The 25,396-nt window shown below is 53.9% G+C and overlaps 1 protein-coding gene across 1 annotated transcript; it reads right to left on the bottom strand.

Annotated features, from left to right (window-relative positions):
• Positions 1 to 8,842: 8,842 nt before the first annotated feature.
• RUSC2 (RUN and SH3 domain containing 2) lies at positions 8,843 to 25,003 on the bottom strand. Its single transcript, XM_074166266.1, has 11 exons — positions 23,032 to 25,003; positions 20,141 to 20,929; positions 19,414 to 19,614; positions 18,017 to 18,160; positions 16,861 to 16,937; positions 14,573 to 14,747; positions 13,706 to 13,811; positions 12,576 to 12,622; positions 10,150 to 11,128; positions 9,322 to 9,495; positions 8,843 to 9,023 (listed from the first exon to the last, which is right to left on the bottom strand). The coding sequence occupies exons 1-11, from the start codon at positions 25,001 to 25,003 to the stop codon at positions 8,843 to 8,845; spliced, it is 4,845 nt and encodes a 1,614-aa protein (XP_074022367.1).
• Positions 25,004 to 25,396: the final 393 nt, after the last annotated feature.

The raw sequence follows: 25,396 nt of genomic DNA, 5'->3' as shown, positions 1-25,396 counted from the left end.
TGTATTTGTGCCTGGGATTGCCACGTCCCAGGTGCAGGACTCTGCACTTGGTCTGGTCGAACTTCATGCGATTTGCACGAGCCCATCTCTCAAGCCTGTCCAGGTCCCTCTGGATGGCATCCCTTCCCTCCAGCATGTCAACCGCGCCACCGAGCTTGGTGTCGTCGGCAAACTTGCTGAGGGTGCACTCTATCCCACTGTCCATGTCTCCGACAAAGATGTTGAACAGCACTGGTCCCAGTACCAACCCCTGAGAAATGCGATGCTGCTTCTATCTGCCTATAGAGGGCCCCATCCTCCCTGTCACTCTGATCTGGTGGTCTGTAGCAGACCCCTACTGTAACATCACCTGCCCTTGTGCTCCCTTTAATCCTGTCCCATAAGCTCTCCAGGGTCTCCATTCATCCCCAGGTGGAGCTCCACACACTCCAGCTGGTCATTGACATAGAGGGCAACCCCCCCACCCCATCTGCCCAGCCTGTCCTTCCTGAAGAGTCTGTAACCCTCCATTCCAGCACTCCAGTCATAAGATCCATCCTACCACGTCTCAGTAATGCCAATAAGATCGTAGCCCTGGAGGCGTGCGTGCGTGCATCTCTAACTCCTCTTGCTTGTTCCCCATGCTGCATGTGTTTGTGTAAAGGCACTTCAGCTGTGCGCCCAGTGGCGCTCACTTACTAGCTGGAATGGCTCCATTTCTTTTGTGTCGCTCTTCAGGTGGCCTTCCTTTGTGGTGCTTTATCTGTGTTTCCCAGATTCCTTTTGCCTCAGGAGCCTCTAGGACAGGCCTGATGTTATCACCCCCCTCCCCTTTCACATCTAGTTTAAAGACCTGTCAATCAACCCCGCAATCTCTTGGGCCAGAATATTCTTCCACCTTTGGGAGAGGCATCTTCCATTTCCTGTCAACGAGCCCGGTGCCGTATAGGCCAACCCACTATCAAAGTACCCAAATTTATGGTGGCAACAACAGCCACGGAGCCATGTATTGACTGATTGGATCCGTCTGCTCCTCCCAACATCATTGCCTGCCGCCGGAGGGAGTGACGAAAAAATCACTGCTCAGGATGGGCTGGGCATCCGATCACCACGTGGTGAGCAATTGTATTGCATCACTGTCTTTGTATAGTCTTTTACCACTGTTTTTTTCCCTCTTCCATTACTGTTCTATTAAACTGTCTTTATCTCAACCCATGAGGTTTTGTTTCCTTTTTCTCCCTCTTTTCCCTATCCTACTGGGGGGTAGGGGAAGGGAGTGAGAGGATGGCTACATGATCCTAGTTGCTGGCTGGGATTAAGCCACAACAGCCTGGTACTCCCAAGCCTGGGGTCAGGCTCTGCTTTCTGCTAATGCACATCCTCCGCTTGATTTGCACACTCTGCAACACCTTTACTCAGCAGCATCAAGCAGGCCAGTGTGGGGTGCTCTAAGTGGACCTGCTTTGGCAGGGGGGTTGGACTAGATGATCTCCAGAGGTCCCTTCCAAGCCCATGTGATTCTGTGATTTTGTTGGTGGCCCTCTCCAAACACACTCTCCCCAGCTACCCTGAGCAAAACATGGTATAAGTCTTGTTTTATATTTTTTCTGCAATGACGGTGCTTAAGAGCAGACACTCAGCTGTCTTATACCTCTCAGAGACAGAGCTGGAGTCTGCCCTGCTACCTTTCTTGTGCCTTCCTGTGCTCAGAAAGGCGGTCTCAGCCTCTTCTACCTTGTCTGTGCTTCATCTCTTCCTGCAACAGAGCTGGCAGGGTCAGTGCTAACCCCCAGGAACCTCCCTTTTTCTTTCCTTCACTTGGATGATGAAGCTCACCCATGGACAGTTTACCATACTCAAAGACACTTTCCTTAGCAGAAGTGCCCTGGGGCTGCAGGGCATCGCAGCAGGGCATGTCCTGGGAGGTAGCTGGGAGGTAGCTGTGCTCGACCTCTAGTGGGGGGTTTTTGGGTGGGAGAAAACAACAGCTCCTCTGCCTCCAGCAACACCCCAGACTTCACCTCTCTTTGGCCATTGGTGCTGCTGGGTCTCTCAAGGAATAACCAAAGGGCTGCAAAAGCAAACTATATCCTTAGGAACTGATGACTTGTTTGGAGGATCTTCGGAACATAAGTAGGGAAATTCCATAAATCAAAAAAGACTAAAAAAAAAATCACATCCCTGGTCCCTCTGTGCACCACTGCCAGCACAATAATTGTTGTTGCCTGTGCTAACAGTCCGTGACATTTCCAAAAACCCTTTATTACTCCATCTGAAACCTCAAAAGCCATGCAGGAAGCGTGGACCAAGCAGTTGCCAGGAAGCCTTTTTGCTCTCTCACTCTTTACACTTCCCCTTCCTCCAGATCAGAAAATCCAGCCTCGAGCGTAATGTGGGCTCTTGCACAGAGGATGGAGGGGTGTTGCAAGCTGGTGCCACCATCCCCAGTGGATCCAGCAGCTATGTGCTCTGGTCACACAAGGCAAACGCAAAGCCAGAAAGACAGCTTTAGTTTGTTTGCAACACAACAGGATGTGAAATTCTTGGTTCTGCAGGTGTCACTGCTGTGTCCCCGTGTCACCCCATCGCAGAGTGTGCCTGGCAGACCTGGTACAGCCGGGAGTATGGGCAGGGTGTATTTCAGCTGGGTGTAGGCAGGGACCCGCGTCCTGCTGCCATGCCGGAGTCAAGGCATGTGTCCCGTTTTTTTACAAACCTCGCAGTGTGCTGGCATTTGAGTCATGTTTCACAGCAATCTTGCCAGCCCGACGGACATCACTCTTCCCTCTGCTGTGAGGACATGCTCTCCTACTGACCCCACAGACTTTGTGGCAGATCTGAAGCTCTTGAAGTGTTTGCAAAAAGGACTGCTGGCTGCTTCTACAGCCTGTTCCTTGCTCTTTTTTGTTTGTCTTATGGAGCTTTTAGATCTTACCTGCCTGATGCTATTTTTTGTCATCTCGACATGACTTCAGCTCTTTGAAGGGGCCTCTCTGTTTCGAATAACTTCTGGCCCTGGTTTTTCTCTACCTTTTGATAGCAGGAGCCTTACAAGGCTGCCTTAAATCTTTGTGAGCTTGCTGGACTCTGTGTGACCATGCTGCTTCTTTTTGCTTTGTTTTATCCAAGTTTCCTCATTTCACACATTTCCCCTTTCTGAAGCTGAACAAGTTGTCCCAGGACTTTTCAATGTTCAGTGATTATGCAGGGTCATGAAAACAAAGCATTTTGCGGCCACCACCAGCAGGCAGCCCTTTCCTGAGAATGTGTTTGGTCCAGCCCTGCACAGAGCTCAGTTCTCCATCTTCCCCATTGGACTTGTCACACATGTGGAGGACCCACACGCTGATGCCTTGACTGCCTCTGCCTGGTATTGCAAACCAGCCACCAGGATGCCTGAAGACCAAGGGCAGTAGTTCTACCACCTGCCTCGTCATTTTGTTTGGGATTCCTGTTCCCAAAGGTGTATCTGTGGTGCAGAGGGGTTTGCACCCCTTTTACCACAGTGGGGACCCCATTGCTGGGACCACACCTTGGAGAAAGGTGTTCTCCTGCCTGCTTCTGGCCTCCTGTCTGCTGCTGGAAGTCGGTGTCTGCACCCACATGTGCTACTCCCCTGGATGATGCTCTCCAGGAGCAGCACCTGGCTTGCCAGTCTTCACCTAAACCTCCTTCACGGTGCTACCCATGGACCACGCAGAGCTGCTGGCATGCAGAGACTGGCTTTTGCCCCCTGAGCATCGCAGCAAGGGGAAACAGGGGCTCCGGACCATGAAAGCTGCTTGCAGGCAACACTGCCACTAGAGTTCATTCAGGGGAAACCTCGGGGTTTTCATTGTACAGATGGGAGCACTGAGGCAGAGAGGGAGACAGCGAGAGGAAGGAAGTCCACACAGCAGATGCCAATTTCAGTGCTGGGTCCCAGGACGGTGCTGCAACCACAGTGTTCTCCTTCCTCCAGCTGAACGGGAACCGGGCTGCGCCTCAGCACCCCTGGGCTACTGCCACGAGTGGGGTCACACCAACCAGGGACATGGGAAGCAGCTCCTGTGACCCTGGGCTGGGACAGCCACCATGCAGGAAACTGACCTGTCCCCAGGCTATGCTGTGTGTTCAGCAGTTTTGAGCATGAACAAAGCTCTGAGGGGTTAATACGAGCTCATACACTGATGTCCCCAGAGCAGTGGTCACAGAGGTGTCAGAGCCACCTGCATGCCCCCCCCCCCCAGCCTGGCAGTCCCTGCCCTGTATGGTACAGCTCCTGCATAGTGTCTTATGGAATCTAGGGATGTGTCACTGTCAGCTGGATGCTGGCAGGGTGAGCTCTGGGTCTGGCTGCCAGGAGGGGCATGGGAAGCAAAGGCACTCCCCCTCCTCCCCCAACATGTGGGACTTTCCTTCAGACATAGACATGCCAGCTTGTGCCCCACGCTCCCTGGTGCAGATGTCTACCCCACTGCTGCCCTACAGTTCAGTGCTGCCTGCAGCCCTTGCAAGAAAAGGGTTAATCCCAGCCCATTTCCCGCCACACTGACACTTCCCCACTTGCTTGGCTTTCAGTGCCTTGAAAAATCTGCCATGTTAATTCCAAACCTTCTTTTATTCTGTCAGATGCCTCACAGTCGTGGTGATATGACAGTCACACTCCTTTTCCAGGCCTGATACTGGCTGCTACAGTCTGTTTGATGAGACACCCTCTGCTTTCCTGTGAGTCTTGCTGGCTGACATGGCTTGCAGGTCTGCTCAGCCCAGGGCTCCGCATCTGAAAACAGCTCTCCATCAGCTCACTGTGGCTCCTGTGCTCACTCTTGGAGCTGCTTGTCCTGCTCTGTGTACATCCCTGTCCCACTTGCCCCTGCCTGTCCTGAGTCCATGTGCATCCCTGTCCCACCTCTCCCTGCCTGTCCTGAGTCCATGTGCATCCCTGTCCCACCTCTCCCTGCCTGTCCTGCCCAAATGTGCATTCCCACCTCAGCTCTCCCAGCCCAGCAGTTTGCTGGTGCTCAGCTGCCTCCTCCTTTCCCAGTCTTCCGCAGCAGCCTCTGAGACCCACTAGCATTTCTTCAGCCCTGGCAGGCATCAGGGGCCATGGCCACAGCCTTTGCCCTGAAGATGAGCCAGGCCTGAGCAGAGAAGGTCCAAGGGGACCTGCCAGGATCCCCTAGCACTTCGCACCAGCAGGTCTCCATCCCTCAGCTGGCCTGTGCTCCCAGGTTGTCATGCACATCTGGTCTCCCACTGCACCCTTAATCCTCCCCCAGCCACGCTATCACCCCATGCTTTTTCCTGCCCTAATCCTGGGTTCCACAGTCCCCCAGCCCAAAGCAGATGCCTGTACCGTGAAGCTGGACTCCTCTCTGCTTCCCGTGTGATAGGTGCTCTGCTCCCAGCGTTCATCCCCAGAGCCCAGCACTTTTTTGCTAGGACCTGCTCCGACATCTGCAAGGAGAGCAGGAGGAACTTCGCTGAGCAGGGGCTGAGAGCTGCCTGCAAGGAGCAGGAGTGGAGAACACCACCACTGCTCCAGGACCCTGCACAGGAGGGTGACATGAGAGGGGCAGGACCGAGTGTGCATCTCCCTGCTGGTCCAGAACCACCCCCACCCTTGCTCTGCACCTCAGGGCATGCAAAGTGGGCACTGGACTGGGGCTGGGGACTGCTCTGCTCTCTGGATGTAGGGCTGGTCCTGACAGGCAGCCTGCCACTGGGGGGCTGGGAAGGGATTTTAGTTGGTGCAGTAACAAGGCCAGGGACCTGCACCGTTTGCTAGGGTGAAGGGTTGCTGGGTTTGGGTTCAGGGAAGTGCCCAGGTGGTGTTCTGCACACCGCATGACCGACTTACCTTCTCCCATCCACTCAGAAGGCCGTGGGCTAGCATCTGCCCTTTCCTGCATCGCCACCCACACCCCACAGCACCAACCTTTCTGCTGCTGTGTCCCAGCCAAATGGGTGCCAAGGGATGCTGAGCTCCCTGTGCCAGGGGCTGGCTGAGCTGCCCTCCCCAGACCAGGGTGAGCTCCAGAAGACTCCAGCAGCACCCAGCAGCTGTCGCCCTGCTCAGCCTGCTCCCAGTGGTACTCACAGCCCCATGTCCCCATCAGGATCCCACAGCTGATCCTCTGGGACCAGGCCACCAGCTGGGCCACCCAACCACAGCAGCAGCACTGACAGCCACTGCTCTATACACATTGCTGCATGACTTTGCCATGTAGGCTTCAGGGGCTTCATGAAGCCCAGTTCCTCATCAGGACAGTCTATGTGATAACCACCAACACAGCCTGCTTGAGTTGAGGCAGATGACCCTGGAGAAGAATTCAGCAGCTGTAAACTCTGTAGCAACAACCCCATATCAAGCTTCTGACACCCAAACCACTGTTCCATGCCTCCCCTGCATCCGAGGCTGCCTCAGCAGCGAGCATCCAGTCATCTCCATGTCAATGCTGCCAACCCAGAGAGCTGGAAATCCCCTCTCCTGGTGACTCAGCACCCTATGGGGCTGTTTGCCAGCACATGGTCCCCTTCCCCATTTGGGCCAGCCCTGGCGTGTGGGGAGAACAGCCTGGCTCCATGTAAACAGCCCTGACCACCACCCCCTCAGAGAGGTTTATTAAAGCAGCCCATGTGCAAGCCCTGGCTGCTCCAGCCTCCCCAAGCCAGGACAGGGGCTTACACTGCTTCATTTCTGGATCTTTTTAAACTGTTTTGACTCACTCTAGCACTGCAGACTCTTCATTTGTGTGGATGCAACAACCTCCAGTGTGGTGTCCTTGCAGCAAAGACTGGAGCCTCAAGCAGTGCTCTTCCCTTCTCCCAGGAGCTACCCAGGTGCAAAGGGATGGGCTCTTTGGGCTCATTCCTGCTGGACTTGGAGGTCCAACACTTGTGTGAGTCTAAGTTTAAAAGCCCCAGAGCCCTTCCCTGTGAGTGAACTACAGTGACTGAGCCTCACGGCCAGGTTGTCCCAGACTCTGGGTTCCAGCCCCACAACCCATTGTTAGTTTTGTCCTTCCTGTGGGCTCGGGACTTTCTCCCACTGTCCATGGGTTATAAGTTCCAGTTTGGCTGTACCTCTGGACACCTTAATGGCAACACCCTGAGCACTCTGGGGAAGTACATGCCAGACTGAAATGGTGTGAAGGCCTGCCCAAAACCTCCTTGGTTCCTTGCTGGCATGCACGAGGAACAAAGACAAGGAGCCTCATTTGTCTCCCCACGACATACCATCATCTGATGATGTGACATAGTCCCCCCCAGCCTGAACTGACAGGTCTTATAGCTGAGGCAACTTGTCTCCTTCTGAAGGTCTGGTGTTGGCTGTGGTGGAGGCAGGATGAAGCCTGCAGTGCACTGTCCCTGCACAGGTAACCCTCAGTCCTTTCTCAAGGAGGGGCTGAAATCACAAGGCTGTGTAGCAAGGAGCTCAATCAGCACCTTTTTTATTAATATGCATCATAAATAAAGAAATAAATAAAGGCGAGACACCTCGTTCTAATGGGGAAATACAAATTAAATACGGTGCAACGTCCGCTAAGCGATGTACAAGCAGGAGGTAACCTTGCAAGACCAGGGCCCCTTGCCATGGGGGAGCCAGCCCAGGCATAATGCTGTGACCAGTATCAACCTGGAAAAGGCACCACTTACTGGCATGGCCTTTCATTAACACTATTCCCCACCTGACGGGCAGGTGAAGATCCCCACCCTAGCGGGCGACATGAACATGGCAAGGAAGGGGTTGACTGGCATTGCCTCTGCTGAGGACCCCAGGACCCCCAGTATCCCCTTGTGCTTGTGCACAACACTCGTCCCCCCCCACCCCACGGCACTGCTCAGCAAGACCAGAAACCCTATGCCAAGGGGAGTGCCACCCCTCCCTCCCCAGCTCCCCTGCTCCCTCTGGGAGCACTCCCCAATCTACCTGCCGGAAGCACTGCCCCCAACTCCAAAGAGCATCTCTCACCCACTCAGGGACCCTGCCCTCATCCCTTCCCCTCCAACCCCCCCTCCACTGAGCATCCCAGGGCTTCCCAGGCACTGGGTCCCTGCTCAGCGTGGAGGGCACAGGGCCACCCCACCCCGCCAAAGCACAGGGTGGCACTACCCATCCCGGACCTACGTTAACACTGAACATCCACGTGCCTTCCTCATGACCCCATGCACCCCTTTGCTCTGCACGCCCACACATATCCCGATCCCCTTCCCCTGGCCGTGGCCAGGCACAGCCCCAGCCCTGCTGCGTGGCCATGCCAGGCTACTTGGCCCAGTACAATCCACCAGACACCACTATAACATGTTAGGACAGGGCTGCTCCAGCATAGGAGAACCTACCTTGCAGTCCACCCATCAAACCTCAATGCAACCCATCAGCCCAGCCTTTCAGAGACCGTGACAACGGTGCTCCCATCCCTATGGCTGATGATGCCAGGGGTGCTGGAGGCTGCAGACACTGCCACCCCCGGGGAGGGGATGGCCAGCATCTTGCACCCTCCAGCACGAAACGGAGCCGGGCAGCGGGGCAGCGCTGCCCTGGCAGGGACTGCTTGGGTTCCCACTATGTAGGAGTCCATGGCCTATTGGTGCTGGAGATGGCATGGGGTGGAGGGGGGCTCGGGCGATCCCCAGTGTGGCTGCATGCACGGCAACGCCTGGCAAAATGAGGTGCAGCTTGCAGAAGACCCCGGGGGCCGAGTCGGCCTTTGGCAGCTGCACGAGGAGGAGCAAGAAGGAACCACCTATGGTTACTGTATTTTATAATGGCAAGAAAGGTAAGAAACTAGCAAGAAGCTGTGTCTGTTCCTCTGGCAGGATGTGCTTCCCCAGAGGAGCCTCAGCAGCCCGCGGTACTGTGCTTGGCCTTCCAGCCAGGTCAATAGTCCTCATCCTCCGGGTGGGTGACGTACATGATGGGCACCAGTCCCTTCTCGGAGCCGAGGCTGCACTGGAGCCAGTCACCATCCACTTTGGAGATGACTTGCAAGATATCCCCTTTGTTGAAGCTCAGTTGTCCTGCCTCGGTGGCAATGTGATGGCAAAGAGCTTTCACCTCACTGCAGGTAAAGGGAGGAGAGGAAGGGTTAGCTCACTACAGGACACTCACCTTGCTGAAGCCCAGGGACCACCATAGGTATGGAGGAGCCAGGGAAACATCCCCTGCCTCCCCACCCAGCCAGGATCCCAGCTGCCCCTTGCCAGCAGATTGCAGAGTTGGGGTGAGTGGATGCAGAAGCTGTATCACTGTCCCAAACCGTCCCCCTCATCCACAAATACAAAGCAGGCCAGGTAAACTGCAACAGGCAGAGCCGTGCCAACCCCAACCCACCACATTCTACCACCTGCAGGACTCACCAGGGAGGGTGAGGAGACAGCCCCCGGGCCGGACGCCCCATGGGGGGCACTTCAGGTGACTCTGGCTGGGGGCGTTCTGGCTCAGGAGCTGCTTCTCGCCACATGCTTGCCCCAACCGTCTGGGCCACCAGCTGGAACACAGACTTGTCCAAGCTCAGCCAGCCAGAAGGCAACCTGCAAGAAGGAGACAGAAGCAGGTAGTGGCAGGGAAGCGTTACCTGCGGGCAAGGAACAGCTGCTCTCATGCCAAGGTCATGTCTTAGAGGTCTGGATCCATGCACAAAGTGCACTGAGGTCCCCAGGCTGTCTCCTGGTAGGGAGGGCTCAGCATTCTCCAGACACACCATGGCCTAGACTGGGAAGGATTTTTCTAGTGGCCATAGAAGCAAAAAAGGTGCAGATGGAGAGGCAACGCAGGGAGGTCTCAGCTCCATGTGGCAACTTTAGCCCTCCTCCTTACCCACTGTGTGGAACAGGGATGACTCTCTATGTTCTGTTCTCACTTACCACACACTTTTGAGAGGCGTGAGGTGATGATGGGGGTGGTGCAGCAGAAGCCCTTCCCCTGGAGAGAAGGCTTAGGAGCCAAGACAGGAGAGGAAAGCTAGTGAGGTGGATTAACAAGGGTAGGAGCGGAAGAGGGGAAGGGTGGTGTGGTAGGAATTAAGGCAGTCTGGTAGGGCTGGGCAGGGGTGGCAGACCACTCTGTTCACTCACTGCCTCTGGTCTATCACTGTGGTGTAGCCCAGCAGTTTGACTTCCACCTGCACTGCTGCAACCCCAGATTAACCAGCCCTCTCCAGTCCCAAACTATCCCCATCTCCCTACCTGTTAGGCTGCCTGGGCTCTTTCTGCGCCTTCCTGGACCCAAACAAGTGTCCCCACTTGATAGGCTGACTGCCCTCTGATGCACTGGTGTTGCTCTGCTCTTGGGGGGCTGCTGCTGCTGCTTCCACTCTTTGCTGAGTCCCAGCCTCCTTCTCCTTGCTGCGCTTCAGCTCTGTAACCACCGAGTCTGGGGGGCTGCCCATCCAGAAGGGCCAACTCCGTTCCTTCACTTCTTCACTGACCACTACCTGCTGGGGCTTTTCCAAGGGCTCTTCCACAGCTTCAGGACTTGGCTTGCTGGCAGCCTTGGGTCTCTCCTCCAAGGTGCCCTCAGCAATGGGGCAAGCCTCTGCTCCCTCCACCACTCCTTCACGGGGTGGTGGTGCCTTGCGAGTCTCCGCTGACCTGGGAACATCATTCAGAGCCTTCTTCTTCTTCTCATAGCGGATGAACTTTGAGCCTTCAGGTGAGCCCTCGATGTAAATCTGAGAGGTCTGCATGAGCTGGTACCACCAGCCCGCCTGCTTGTCCTTCTTCCCTTCCCATGTGCTCTCCTGCACCTTCCTCCGCTCTTCATCCCTCTCAACATCTCCACAGGAGGCTCCCACCCCCTTGACTCTCTCGCTGGCAGCTTGCTGGGAGCCGTGGCCTGGAGAGATGTCACCATCTCTGGTGCCCACTTTGCCTGCTTCGGGAGCGGTGCTGCAGCCATCGGGATCATCGCTGCTGCCCCGTGTCCGCATCAGCTGCAGGGTGGAGTGGGCGGAAAGCAGCAGGTCCTGCTTCACACGCAGCAGCTCCTTTTGCTGCTGCTGCTCTTTGCCCATCTGCATCAGGTGGTGCTCGAAAAGGAGGTCCAGGTTGAAGGGCAGCAGGGAGAGCGGCTGCAGCAGGAGAAGGAGCTCCTCGAAAAGAGGCTGGCACACACTGTGAGACAGGCACAAGAAGCCCACCGGCTGGTAGTGTGCCAGGATGATATCTGTAGGGCAAGAGACACTAATTAGAGGACAGGCCCTTGCCTCCTTTGCCAAGCCACCAAGAATCTGCTGAAGCTATGGGGAAAGGAGCTGGCCACCAGTTTTTGGGCACAGCTGCAGCTGCAGTGTGAGGCTCAGCACTGGGTCGGGAAGCAGCAGATGCTCTGGGCAATCTGGCCCAGGTCCTGCTTCCAGTCACACCTGCAGCCAGGAACCTGCCTGTCAGGCTATCCAGTAGGATGTCCTCCGAGATTCCATTCCCCATTTCCTGGAGAAGAACAAGGAGCTGCAGACCTGGACAGTCCAGGTCCCTGCAGAAAGAGGTGTTGGGGACAGCAGAGAGGTGTCTGTCTTTCCAGGGACCTGGCTGGGCTGAACAGTGAATCCTAACAGAGAATGGACCGGCATTTCTACATGCAGCATTCATCCTTCACTTGGCCACATCCCACCAGCTTCGTTGTCAGGTCTCACTCCCAAGGAGAGGGCTGGGAACAGGATTCATGGCCCTTTTGCCCCAGTGGGATAACAAGCTTACACCACAGGCAGGACTTGCACCTTATCTCCAACCCCTTTTCTAGCCTTCATCATCCCGACAGCCCGAGTTATTGCTCACACTTCCAGCTCTTAATGATGGCTTAAAACAAATGGTCTTCTTCTGCTCAAGAAAATCAGGGTACCTTCTCTTACCTCAGTACAAAGGCAAGTCTACTCTCCTATCTGCTCCAGATAGAAGTGCTGACTGCACACTCAGACCTGGGAAACGCCTGCTGTCAGCCCCCAAAACTGACAGAAGATACTGGGCTGGACTTCTTGCACTGTATGGGGCCCTGGGCTGCTCCAGCACCACTCTCAGGGGATCCAGCAGATCAAGGGTGTCTGTCTCACTGTGCACTTAGTCATGCTGCTTCTAGGCATCAGGCAGCTTGAGCGTGCTGCTGGGTTATCTGCACACTCTAGAAACATTTCTCGTTGAAAAAACAGATCGTCCAGTAAAATCTGCTTTTTGTCAGGAGGTTTTCCTTTCCATTTCTTTCCATTTCCCACACCTGAAGGGTTTCAGCTAAGTGTGCACATCTCCAGCCATACAGAGCTCTCAGGCAGGGAAAGGAAAAATTTGGGAAGGGTTAGATCTGGTCTTCTGCAAGTAGACTGAGGGATCTCACTAGAAGTGATAGCCTCGGGTACTAGCTGCAGCTGGGAAGGACATGGCTTGCCAGGCAAAGACAGAGGGAACTGCATGGAGCTTTGACTTCCACCTTGCTCCCTTGAGCAGAGCAGCCCTCTAGCAACACTGGGACTGCATACAGTCTAGCCCTTTGGCTCAGAGCAGAACGGAGCAGCTTAGGCTGACAGATCAATAAGAGACACATGTGCCCTAGAGCTTATATTGGTGATCTATATTGTGCAGAACTTGGTTCCTGCTGCAGCCCACGCCCCTCAAGCTCTTACCTTCATGGTTGTAGAGGTGGTTGAACCAGAACTCCAAGGACCGGATACTGCAGGAAGGGAAAACAACCAGGGAAAGAAAGAAAAAGTAAAAATCAATTCATTCCCTTCATCCTAGATGTTCTATAACAAGAGGTGGCTGGAAAGTGGCATTTACAGCACAGCCCCGTGAACCTCAAGACCTAGTGAAAGGACAGTGGCTCACTCCCATCAGCATGGGATGCTGCATGCACTGATCACAGCCACCCAGCCAGTTATGGAGCCATCCAGTTTGCTTTACATGAGGCTTTGGGCAGCCATAAGCCCTAACAATCATGTTTCCAGAAGCTGCCTCATGATTTGGCAGGGCTTAGTTTTGCTGAGAAGGGCTCATGTGGAAGAGGGAAATCATCTGCAAACATGAGGCCATTGCTGCAGGCTTGGCCCAAAGTATGCTGGCATCCTTTGCCCATGGCAAAGTATGCTGCCATCCCAGCAGAGGAGAGCTGGGCCACCCTCAGTGGGGAGAGCAGGGCAGGGCTTGCTCCTGCTTGCAGGAGTCACCCAACATCTGGAGATCTTGGGGACTCTGTTGCCGCTGCCAGAGCTCTTGCTGACCACTGGGGAAGAGCAGAGGAATACCATCCTAGTAGCACTCATCCCTCCACCGCTGCCGCCTTCTGTTTAACACTGAGTGTAGTGTCTATCCTTCTTATGCAACCTGGAAGGGTCAGCCTTAATTCCTGGACCAGGGCAATTTCTCCTTTAGACCCTCATGCACTGGATTCACTACAGCTCCAGGAAGCAGTGATTTAAGCAGGGATTTTCAGGAGTAATTTATGCATGTTATGTCTATCCTTATATGAACCATGACAGACAGACTCTTCCCACCTAATGTTTTGGGGCTAAAACAAGCTGACAATATTCTTCAGTGGGCTACAGACAGTGTTTCTCAGTCCTGGCCTGGTATAGGGGTAGGTTTTGATCCTTCTGGAGTTCCCTGAGGCTCACAGCTTCTTCCTTCTCTCACCTACAGCAGCTTCCCAGGTTTCTTAAGTCTTTCCACTGGCAACTGTGCCTGCCACCAGTAAAGGACCAGCACCTGCTGCCAGCCCTGGACCATGACATGCAGCCAGCCCAGGGAGTCTGCTTACTTGAGAAGGCCAAAGAGGAACGCGTTGAACCTCATGGTGTGGTTGGTGAGCTCTGTGTACTGGCTGATCTTGCTATAGAGGCTGTGCAGCAGCTTGGTAGAGGGGCCTACAGAGAGAAGAAAAAAGTTGAGATTCAGCAAAGCCAAAATGGCAGCACAGGAAGGAGCATCAAGGCAAAAACAGACATTGGCTGGGTGTCCATGGATGTATGTGCACTGCCTCTACACCAGCCATCAAGACAAGCTCACTCCATCCCAACTGTACAAGGGAGATGGGTTGTGGTCTGTCCCAGACTGCCACTCCAAAACTTTGGCTGAATTTCTATAACGCAAGGACCTGCTTCCCACACTTCAGGGACAATCACGGCCCTTGGCTCAAAATCAGCAGGTAAACAGAATATTGTGGTGGGTGGTTATAATCTGGGGTGTCTGCAATCAGAGAAATATCCCTAGAGCTGGGGATTTGCCACAAACAGGCTAGAAGGCTTCCCAGCCCTGGATATAAGCTCTTCATGACACAGAAATCAGTGTGGCCCTGCCATCTGGAACCTCAGAAAGGAGTTTTCCTGGATGGTAGCCACTGGCACAATCCAGGGTGCAAAACTGGTACTAGTGGAGGGTGCATTCCATTGCTATGGCCTGTTATAGGAAAATTGGGAATTTTTAGGGGCAATTACAATAAATTTTTGGGCAGAAGAGAGCAGTGGCTCTCCCGCCTTGCCAGAGAAGGTCAATGTTCACCCTGTTTTGTGCAGGGAGCTGGGTACTACTCTGCAATCCCATCCTTACAGCCAACCTTCCCCAGCACCTCCCAGCCACAGCACGGGAACACCACAGAGCAATGGGCATCACTGCACACCCTCCATACCAAGCTGAGTCGATGCCTCCACCACACTCCAGGGGATGTTCCTCCTTTGGCCAATGATCATGTCCAGGACGTAAGCCTTAAGCCCATCACTCAGGATGTCCCGGACAGCAGGGCATAGATATTTCAGGATGAGATGCCCCACGTTGGGGCTCACAGAGCTGTTCCCAAGTTTGGCCTAAGGGACGATAACAACAGGCAACAGGGAGAGTGTTGGTAACTGCTCTACAAGGTACAGATGCATGCAAACAGTCCAGCCCCACTTGCCTACCACAGACACCCAGCAGGCAATATCCAGGCTACGATGATGCTCAGAAGCTCCTCGAACAGGCAGTCACTTCCCCTCCCCCCCCCCCCGGCTGCCTTATACACCAGTTCTGGGTTGCTCCCTGCAAGGTCTGCCCCAGGCTTGGGGCTTGTTGCTCCAGGGATGAGGCAACAGCTTGGGAAGAGAAAATCCCAGCTTGGGAAGAGCATATCCCAGTTAGAAGGGATGCTGTGCTCTGCCTACAGGTATAACAAGGCTGTCCTGCTGAAGGAAGAAAAGAGTAAGGGATTTTTCTGCTGCTGTAGATTTTCTTGTTGGTATTTTTGAGGCAGGAAGCAGCAAGCCACATAGGAACTACCAGCACTGAGGGGTTAAGGAGCACTTAACTCAGTGACATGGCGAGCTATAATTCCCAGGGATTACTATAAATAAAGAGGGTGAGGGCAAAATGGATGGACAGGGCTCAGATTGAGGTGATGAAGCATGTAAGAGCCCAGCACCAGCAGAGCGGGGATTATATTGTGCTACATACAGTCCCTGAGCTGCCGAGGGGTCAATCCAAAGGGGTCAGCCCCGGGTCCTGCACGTCATGTCGGTGGTCCCAGGCAATTGCGCTCAGGGCACAGATTTTACCAGCTGAGCTGGAATTACACTGGCCACTTGGCACAGGTCCACAGAGGCCCTGAACTGAGACTGAACTTCTGGGTCAGCAATAATCCCGCCAGATCCATTGAGCGTGGGAGCAACGGGGACGGGTGCTGCCTTTTGACAGGTGAATGCTCAGCCCCTGGCACTCTGATGCATAATGAAAGCCCCGGTCAAAAATGGCAGCGCTGTCTGGTAAGTAAAGTAATGGGGGAATGTTGCAGCTATTCCCCAAACCAACACTTCAAAAACAGGAAATTCAAAGCAAAGCCTTAAAAAAGCTGCCTGAGTCCAAACAGCTCTCCTTAACGCTGCACAGCAATCTCTGCATCAGTAACAATTGTAATTAGGGGCAAATTACCCTGGGCTCTGGGATAAGATTGAATGGGCTTGGAATCTGACCCAGTCAGGTTTCTCCTTGGGGAAGGCACTCCAGAGCAGTTGCCATGTCCAAATAGTGTCACGTTGCTGCCCCCAGAGTTCCCGTGACTGAAGCAGAGCACTCAGCATTGAGAGGAGGCACCGCAAACATGCAGAGTGTCACAGGACTGCAAACACTGGCTGGTACAAACAGAAGTGAGCTCGCTCTGCCTCTCTGTTATTCCAGAAATGGGAGATGAGGGAAGCACAGGCCAAAGTCAGCCAGCCCCATGGGCAACCTAGGCTATACAATCATAGAATTGCCTAGGTTGGAAGGCACCTTTCAGATCATCTAGTCCAACCATCATAGATGCTCTCTGAAGCTAGTGGGTTCATGGTAAGGGTTGTAGGGGATGCCCACCTGCTCCAGATCGCCAATGACTGATGCACTTTCTTATCATTATGGAGCCCTGTTACACATGAAGGCACGGGGACATTGCACTGTGTCCTGGCACAGAATCATGGGACATGTGGAGGAGGTAGACACAACTCTCCACCGTATGAGAAAAAAGAGCTGGTGTACTGCATCAGACCACGAGTCCAGCTGTCCTGGTATTCTCTCTTATAAAGAGCCATAAGTAAATACATAAGAAAGAGTCAAACCAGAGCACACATATATAATATTTGCCCTGAATACTCTCACAGCCTACTTTGAACTCAGAGACTGACTAAGCTGGATATTATTGCTACGTGTTTAGTAGAACCCAGTGAATTTCCCTTTCCCGTGTTTTTCTGATCTTCCCTTAAACCCACGTACTCTTTTAGCACACCCAGCGTCATATCGCAAGAACTGTTACAGATTTACTACCTGCTGCATGGTGCATCATTGCTTTTGTTTGGTTTGTTCTTGGTACTACTGCCTCATTGGATACCCTCTAGTTTTTGACTGGAAGAGAATGGAGAGGCAATCTTTCTCCATGCTCTCCATGTCACTCATGATGTTGAAAGCAAGACATACCTTCACTCCTGGATCCCTGCTGGTTCCAAAGTGAGCCACAATCAGGTCAACAGCAGTGTTGATGGCCTTCACCAGACCTAGAGGGAAAGAACAAGTCAGAGAGCTACCTGAGGGACTTCTAGGACAGACCCTGACCAAATCATGAAGAAATCAGGCCAGGGCATTTCAAGCCCATGTCAGCACGTGTCCTGTCTGCCAAAAACATGCAGAGCCCCTCCTACCTCCTCAGCAAATCTATCCCTGCTGGTTCCAGCACTCACCTGTCAGCCCGACAGCAGGAGAACCTTTAGAAGTGGCTGAAGCATAAGACACCCTGTCAGTATTTTTAAGGGACGTGGACCATTACCTCCATGCACCATCCCTTGAGGAAGCAGAGACGGGGTCTGAGGCAATGAGTCTTTTGCTGTTTTGGTCCTACAAGGTGGCAGGGAAGAAGCCATGCATTTGGCAAGCTGTGTAATGACTTTCAGTAACAAGCCAGTGGTGGATAATCTGACATCTGCATAAGTATGATGAAAGAACAGAAGTGGAATAAAGGGGAAAGCTGCCTCCTGGTAAGCACTAACACATAGCTGGCAAAGGTATGGGAACCTTTCTGCACATCCCTTCCCCCTGCAATGATACGGAGCCAGATGTCAACACAGTCCCCAGCCCTGCCTCTAGCACAGGTCTCATCACAGCCAACCACACCTTGTCCTGCTTTGGAAAAATTTCTCTTACCTTTTTACACAAACACTTTACCATGTAGGACCCAACAGACCTTTTACCCGAATTACAAAATCTCATCTAGCACACCTGCAACATCAAATATATTCACAGGTCTACCCTTGCACACTGAGGCAGAGGTGGTAGCATGCATCGCCTTAGGGTCATACTCATGTGTATGCCTGCTCTCTTTGCCCCTTCTTGTGGACTTACGATCCCTTTTAATCATATTTAATGGGACAAGCAGCTCAAACATACTCCATGGCACGTGTCATGGTGCAGAGAACACAAGAACCTGCCATGGAAAGAGCCATCAGTCCAGGGGGACATGTAGACATGGTGCTACAGTAGAGAAGGGCGAGGAAAGAAACCATTGGGTCTACAGAGATAAGATGTGTTTGCCTTATGCTTTGCTACACACACTCTCATCCACGAGAAACAACGAACTCACCCTTCTTCTGCAGCAAGTCGATGGAGATAGACTCTGTGTTGCCATCTGGGGAGAGGCAGAACTCAGCTGGGGGTTTCTCTGCTAGTGAGAAGTAGTCAGGGAAGAAGTCGGTGTAGGTAAGCTGGAATTGCTTCATAGACTGTCCTGCAGGACCAAAATAGTGGGGAGAAGGATCAGTCCCAAGCCCTTATACCAAAGCTTCTCCCACATTGTTTGCTTTTCCCAGAAGCAAACTGCACCAGCAGGAGTGTTCACACCAGCCTGTCCAAGACTGGGACAGCAAGGTTACAGGCTTGTTACTCTCCCAGCAATGGTCTGCAATGTGAGCCTGTAGAGTTCAACCCTGCAGCCCCCCGCAACATGGAGCTCCAGCTTGACTGGAAACCCACAGGCACTGGATGATGCTGTGCGAGGTTCACCCTCATGGGCTGGTACCAAGGGAACCCTCACTGCACCAAACTCTCAGGGCTGCTGTGTGGATAGCCCCCAAAAATGGGGTCAAAAGCAGAGCAGAGACAGAATCCATACTTGACAGAAACAGGTATTCACAGGCAACAAACTACATGTCTTCTCCTGTCCCCTGGGAGGGGGCCTGTTTTCAGTGGATGACTTCTGCAGGAGCTCTTTCATGTGCTCAATTTCCATCTGGTTGATTCCCCAGCTCCGTGTTAGGCATTTTCCCATGAAGGGGGGGATGAAGAAACTGTTTGAGCTGGCAGAATGAGGTATAGAGCTTTAAGGAATTCCCTCTGTGGCTTGGGGCTGCCTTGAAGAACACTCCCTCCCATAGACAGACCCCACTGCCCTTCCCAGAGGACTCTCAAAGGTTCAGTCAACAGCAGCCTGTCCCTCTCAGCCCCTCCTGCACAGGTTTTGGAGGACAGGGAAGACCTTAAGGGCAAAGCATGGAGAAGACAGAGCCCCACAGAGCCCTACAGTGTTGCCAGCTGCCCCATGAAAGCTAGAGTCCAGCACCTAGCATGCTGCCAGAGTTGAGGCAGATCGGCAGACACCGTGGGGCACAGACAGGAGACATCCAAGGGCCACAACTCCTAAACGAGACATGAACTACAAGCTGGCCATAGTTCAGGAATACTTGCCGAGGTCTGAGCCAGCTCTTGGGCCATTCACCTTCCCCTTCAATCCGGGCCAGAGCTGGACCTGACTGCTCTCAGCTTGTGGAGAAAAAGGGAGGCTCCACACAGAGTGTACCCACCAGTGAGAAAATTTTTACCTTCCTCTTGTACCCCTTGGCCCCAGGGTGAGCAGATGCATCATCCCTCCCGCTCGGAGCAGACAGAGCAGTGATGTTGTCAGGCTGAACCCAAGCCCCAAGGGAAACAACCTGAGCCCCAAGGTCTCTTCCCAAATCCCCCCAGCAGGAAGGTGGTGCGCACCGTTCAGCTTGCAGTGGAAATGGCTGGTGTTGAGGCTGCCAGGGAGCTCAAAGATGGGGTTCCCCCGGTTCAGCCGGGGCTCTTGCTGCCTCCTGTCTAGGCTGCTTGCTAAGCCAGGCAGCCCCGAAACACGGTCCAGACCCAGGGGGTTCCTCCGCCTGTACTCCCGCCACTTCAGGGCTTGGGGGGAGAGGTGGTTCGCTAGGACGCCGCAGGCAGTGAGCACCAGATGGGAGGATGTGAGCAGATGCGAGGACGTGAAGGGGAGACAGGGAGAGAAGATGAGAAAGAGGAAGGACAGAGAAAGAGAGACAGCACATTAGTTAAAAGTCCAGCAGCGTTTCAGGACGTTAGCACACGTACATGGAGGGAGGGGGATGCCACAGCCTGGCAGAGCAGGGCAGGAGCCTTGGTGGCTTGTGGCTGCGGGCATAGAGGGAGCAGGTTTGGGGTGCAAGCACTCGGTGTGGGGTGCTGTAAGATCAGCAACCCACGCTGCCTTCTCTGAAGACACAGTGTAGGAGTTGGGACTGGAGGGACAGGATCTTAGTGCAGGACTTTTTTTTGCAGGCAAAGTGATGGTAGGGGCTGTTGGGCACTGAAGCCCCCAGAGGCAATTTTGCCCTGGGCTGTGGCTACAAGACAGGGCGGTCCTACATGGAGCAGCTGTAGCCATAGGGAGCCAGAGATGTTCCAGACTAGTCCATCCTGGCAGATGGGAACCTACCATTGAGGGGCCGTGTTCCCATGCTGTTCAGAGGACCAGAGCTGCTGGTCTCACTGCCACTTCTCCAGCGGGGATCTGCGTGGCCTCCCACTCTGCTCATGGGCATGCCACCCACCGAGAGCGGTGGGAGGGACACACTGTGGAGTCGGTACTCAGAGAGTGGTGGGCTTGCTTCCAGCGGTGCCTCCTTCTTGGGAACCGGCTTGGGGTTCTCCTTCTGCCTCAGAGCATCAGCTTTGGTGGCTTGGGAGGGCTGCATGGCACTGACCGCAGGGGAAGACCTGGTGGGAAGCAGGCTGGCAGAGATGGGGCAGGACCTGCTCCTGGGGGGCTGGCTCTCTCCAGCTCTTTCCGCGGTGGGCGAGGAAGAAGAGTCCACGCTTTGGAAGAAAGGCACGTTGCATCGCACAGGAGAGTAACTTCCCAGGGGGGACGGCCGGGTTGTCTCGGGGGCAGCCTTCTTAATGCAGCCATCATTGCGGGAGGCAGCTCCGTCCACCGAGCGTTGGGTCAAGAGCGCGCTGTGGGCTTGGCTCCCCACTGCCACCGGCTGCTCTGCCGCGGTGGCCGGGGCCGAGGACTGGGAATTGGAAGAGATCTGCTGGCTGGCAGGCCGGTTGCTGGACAAGCTGTAGAGTTGGGAAAGGCTGGAGGCAAAATGGCTGTGCAGGGCACGGGCCTTGGGTGGCTTGCTGAAATGGTGCTGGAAAACAAAGGGCTGGATGGGCAGAGTCGTGGGACGCTGGTCCTTGCTGTAGCGTACCACGGGCTTGCCGTCTATGCCACCACCTTCGGGGAGAGAAAGGGGGACAGAGTGTGAGGACAGGCAAAGGGACAGTCATTGCCAGCCCAGCAGATCACAGGCAAAAAACAAATGTGCTGTCAGCTGCAGGAGGAAGAGGCTGAGCTAGAGGCCAGTGACACATACAGACTGGTTCAAGTCTGAACTGCACACATCATGAGCTGGCAGGGTAAAGACACATGGCCCCAAATGCAAAGTTTCCAGCTGTTGACAGCTGTCTGGAAGAGTAAAGCACTGCACCGGGAGCTTGTCACCAGCTGGGTCACCAGCTTCACATCCCTTGCCCATCCCTTGCTCCCAGGAGAGCACAAAGTCATGGTCCCATTTGCCTGCCCACAAAGACATGGCCCAACACACTGTGGTACAGCAAGACTTCTTACCCCGAAGGACTGTCCCCTCCCACGTGTGCTGAGGACTCACCCAGTTGAGCACAAGTGTTACATGCAAGAGCACTGCAGCTCTGCATCCCACATCACATCCGGTGCTGTCGGAAAGCCTGCTTGCTTCCCCTTCTCCCTTCCCTCTTCTTTCTCCTGTAACTTCCTCTGAACACACAGCTCCCTTCATCCCCCTACCTGTACCAGACCTAGGCAGGATGTTCCCAACCAAATCAGGACCACAGCAGAAACAGAAGAGCTTCCAACCCTGGAAAGTGCAGGTCTGCTCCAGCAAATGATGGACAGGGATGTCCTAAGGGAGTGTGCTGGGGCTGATCTCCTATGCGTGCATCCTCCAGCTCCTGGTGGGGCCACAATATCCTAAGGGACACAGCTGAAGCGTGACACGCTGTGCACTCAGTGTACAACACACACAGCACTGGATGCGCACATGGGGCTGACTGGGATCCCTGATCACCTTCTCCCTTGCTTCCCTGCCATTCCTCCGGTCCACAGCAAATTCTGGGACAAAGGACCCGTCCCAAGCATGGCCCTGGTGTTACCTGCTGCTTGTGGGGTGTCACAGGCCTTTCTCCCTATAGCTAGCTTCTAGCAGGGCTTGATTTCCCTCTAGTCCCCTCTCAGACCCTCTAGGCCTGCATGCTGCCCTCAGCTGGAGCAAGGCAGCTCTGCCTCTATCTCCTCCTGCTTTCTGCAGAGCACTAATGCCTGCCTTGCTGTCATAGTGCAGAGGAAGGGACTGCAGCAGGGGCTGCAGGAATTGCTGGGATATATTGCCATGAGAGGTCCTGTCTGCCCCCTCATCCCTGAGCAGCTTTTGCTCCTTCCAAGCACTCTCTCTGCAAACCAAGAGGGCTGCTCCCATGCTGCTTTCTCCCATCAGAGACCTGCCTTCCCTGCCATCCCACACCAGCACGAGTTCAAGACTCAATAAACAAACAGGACAATACCTAAAAACCTTTTGCTCCAAAGGCCAAAGTCTCTCCCACACCTGCCAAGGCAATGAACATGTTCTTCCTATCTCCTGCCAGAAATCTTCAGGGAATTAAATGGAGACAGTCTGGTCCTTGGCATGTTAGGGGCTATCTACCGCAGCAGTCTGGTCAGAGGCATTTTAGACAGGCTCCTACCTGTGAAGCAGGTACAAGGACTGTCTAGGGCAGAGATAGAGGTCTCCTGCCATGCTGGAGAAATGGCTATACTTCTGATGGGGCTGCCATCACACAGCTTCCTCACCAGGACAAGTGATGGAAATATCAAGGTAGAAAGCAACTCATGCAGGCTTTCCTGCAGAGGGAACTGTCACAATTACCCTCTGTAGGAACCTTTGCTGCAATCCAATGCACTGTGGAGGATATGACCAGGATACTCCAGCAGGGACTCACAGCTCCTTTAATCTCTGCAGGACTCATGCTCAGACCCTAAGTGCTAATGCTGTGTCCTCCCTCACGTGATATGAGAGGTTTGCACAAAACCTCAAGAGGCTTTAGAAATACAAGGATGAGACGCTTGCACTGATCTGGGTCTGAAGTAAGCACAGCAGGACTTTGGCCCAGTGAGGGTTAGACCAGGAAACAAACTGCACAGGCACTGGTCTCCCATCACCGTGCAAGTTCCTCTGCTGTTCCCCTCATGTCCCAAAGAGCAGCCTTTCTTTTTACTTCTCCATTCTGCCTAGTTTGGCTCCTTACCGTCTGCTCGGGCTCTAACATCTCTTTGTCCGTGGCCGCTGGCAGAGCCGCCTGAGAAGCTAGCATCTGCCTCCATCAGCAGGGAGAGAGAGGCTTGCTCACCTGCCCCATGCCCACTGGGGACCTTCTCACTGGAGACCGAGTCTTTGGTGGAACACAAAGCCTGGCTGTCCCCAAAAGTGTGATTCAAACAGAAGCCATCACAGCTCCGGTTCAGGCCATGGACAAAGGGCATGGGTGGAAGACTCTGGCTGCGGCGAGCTCTTTCTTCAAGGAAGGTTGGGCAATCCCGTTGTGTCTCAGGGATAGGGGAGAACTCCAAGGAGGAATCACCACTGGACCGAAGCGGTGGGGAGGTGCCATTCTTTTTCCGGCCTTTAGCTAGTTCAGCAAAAGATGTCACTCGCTTTGGCGGGGAACTCTGGATGGGTATTGCTGGACTTTCACTTAGCTTGACTGGACAGCTCACCATGCGCTCCAAGGAGCCCAGCCTGCTGCTGGGACTCCTGTCTAGGTTCTGATCATAGCTCCTGGAGCGCTGACGGCTTGTGTTGAGGTTAGGTGGTGACACATTCACATACACCTGACCTTCAATCATGTTCTGTGTGGCTTCTCCCTTTGCCTCCTCTTCACTGCACTCCACATTATCTTCTTCTTGTCTCAGATCAGGCCTTCTAAACAGATAGTATTCAGTGGGCTGGGCTGGGCTACCTTTGGTATGGTCTTCCGAGCAGCTAGTTATGGAAGATCCTGCTGGGCTGGGGGATGACTGGGAAGACAAGTCACACGTGACTAACTTGTAATAATTCTGAGTAGCCACAACAAGCCGTGCTTGGCTCTGGAAGCAGGCAGTGAGGTCTGAGCTCTCCGAAGCGCAAGGCTCACAGTGGAGGTGGTAGGAGTTGCAGTTAGCATCAAGGACAGGTGAGGAGGAGTGTTGACACCCACACACCTTCTCTGAATTCTCTGGGTGATGCGACTCACAAGACATCTTGGATTCTGTGGGTGATGAATGCAAATCCAGGTAAAAAGCTCCTGTGTCTGAGTGGCTGCAGAAGGAAGAGTCACAGGACAGGTTGGCTGAATTCAGGTTAGATCGAGAATGGCCATTCATTTTGTTGTAGAGAGCACTGAAGTTCACCAACACCCCATCAGAGCTGTTGCAGGAAGAGTCGCTGATGTAGCCCATCTGTTGGTCAATCACTTCAGACTGACTTGATGAACTGTAGCAGCGACAGTGCTGGAGCTCTGAGCTGGAACAGCTGCACGTCCGGCTGCGCAGGGCATCCTGATTCCTCAGCAATTCACCGGTGTTCTGGTTCCACTCTTGGGCACCACCATCAAAGGAGAAGCTGGAGGAGCTGCCGCGATGGCAGCTGCATTCATCCAGCTCCATGCGTTCTGAGGCCTGGTGGCACCTGTTCGCGTTGTTCCTCTTCTGGATGTCGTCACTGCTGATTTTGTCCTCTTGCCCGTCTACCACACCGGACCGGCTGGCCATGTTCCAGGATTTCACAATGTGGTTGGAGCCGTGGAGGTGGAAAGGGGGTAAGGCCAGCTCGTGCAGCTGAAAGGGAGGTTTGCCAGCCACAAGTGAGTTGTGAAGGTGGAAAGATTTTTGACCCAAGTCATCCCCAAAGACGCTGAGGTCTTCACCCTCACTCAGGAGGAAAGGGTTCTGTCGCTTACTGACACTAGGGACAATCAAATCCCTTGCTTTGCCTTCTTTGTTGTCTGAGGCCTCTGCTGAGGTTTCAGAGGTCTGGAGAAAGCTGCTGTACACCAAGGAGTCAGTCTGTGAAAGGTCTCTGTCTGGAAGGGCAGAGGTCCGTGTAATGCTGAGCTCTGGCTGGCAGAAGGGGTTGGTCCTTTTGCTCACGGAGCAGCACTGTCTATCAGGGACCTGGCAATGTACCAGGGGAATGTGATGGACAATCAGCGTCTCACCAGTCAGTTTGGGTGGACTATCCATGGTGAGGAAAGCTCTTCAGGACATCAGTTAAGCTAGTGCTGCCCATGGACAGGTAGGGCTGCACATGAGAGGCAGAGAGGACACTTCTCATGAGGGAGTTCAGACACCTAGAGAGAGACAAAAACACAGAGGAAGTCACCTCTCAGGAAAGGGAGTGACTATTTAGATCATTCTTCGTTTGACTGACAACTTCACGTGCTCACAAGGACCAAACAGTCTGGTCCTTGTCAGCACAAGTACCCAAGCACAAGGTCCTGAGTTGTCCTTCTGGGAAAGCATCACAGTGTAAGACAAACACGTTCCCCTCACTGCAGACTCCTGGGACAACACTTGTGCTTCCAGCTGACCCCTCTCAAACTTATCTGAAGTGAGTAACTGATTGCACTCAGGAGG

Source organism: Numenius arquata, chromosome Z, assembly GCF_964106895.1.
Source record: "Numenius arquata chromosome Z, bNumArq3.hap1.1, whole genome shotgun sequence".
Taxonomy (NCBI): domain Eukaryota; kingdom Metazoa; phylum Chordata; class Aves; order Charadriiformes; family Scolopacidae; genus Numenius; species Numenius arquata.
Note: the sequence above shows the minus strand (reverse complement) of the source record. Positions and strands in the feature narration are given on the sequence as shown.

Coding starts and splice junctions, on each gene's coding strand:
- RUSC2 (XM_074166266.1), bottom strand. CDS start 25,003: ATGGATAGTCCACCCAAACTGACTGGTGAGACGCTGATTGTCCATCAC. Junction 12,623..13,705: donor TTCCTCTTTGGCCTTCTCAA/GTAAGCAGACTC, acceptor CCCTTCCTGCAG/TATCCGGTCCTTGGAGTTCT. Junction 9,496..10,149: donor GAGCCCAGGCAGCCTAACAG/GTAGGGAGATGG, acceptor TCCTTCTTGCAG/GTTGCCTTCTGGCTGGCTGA.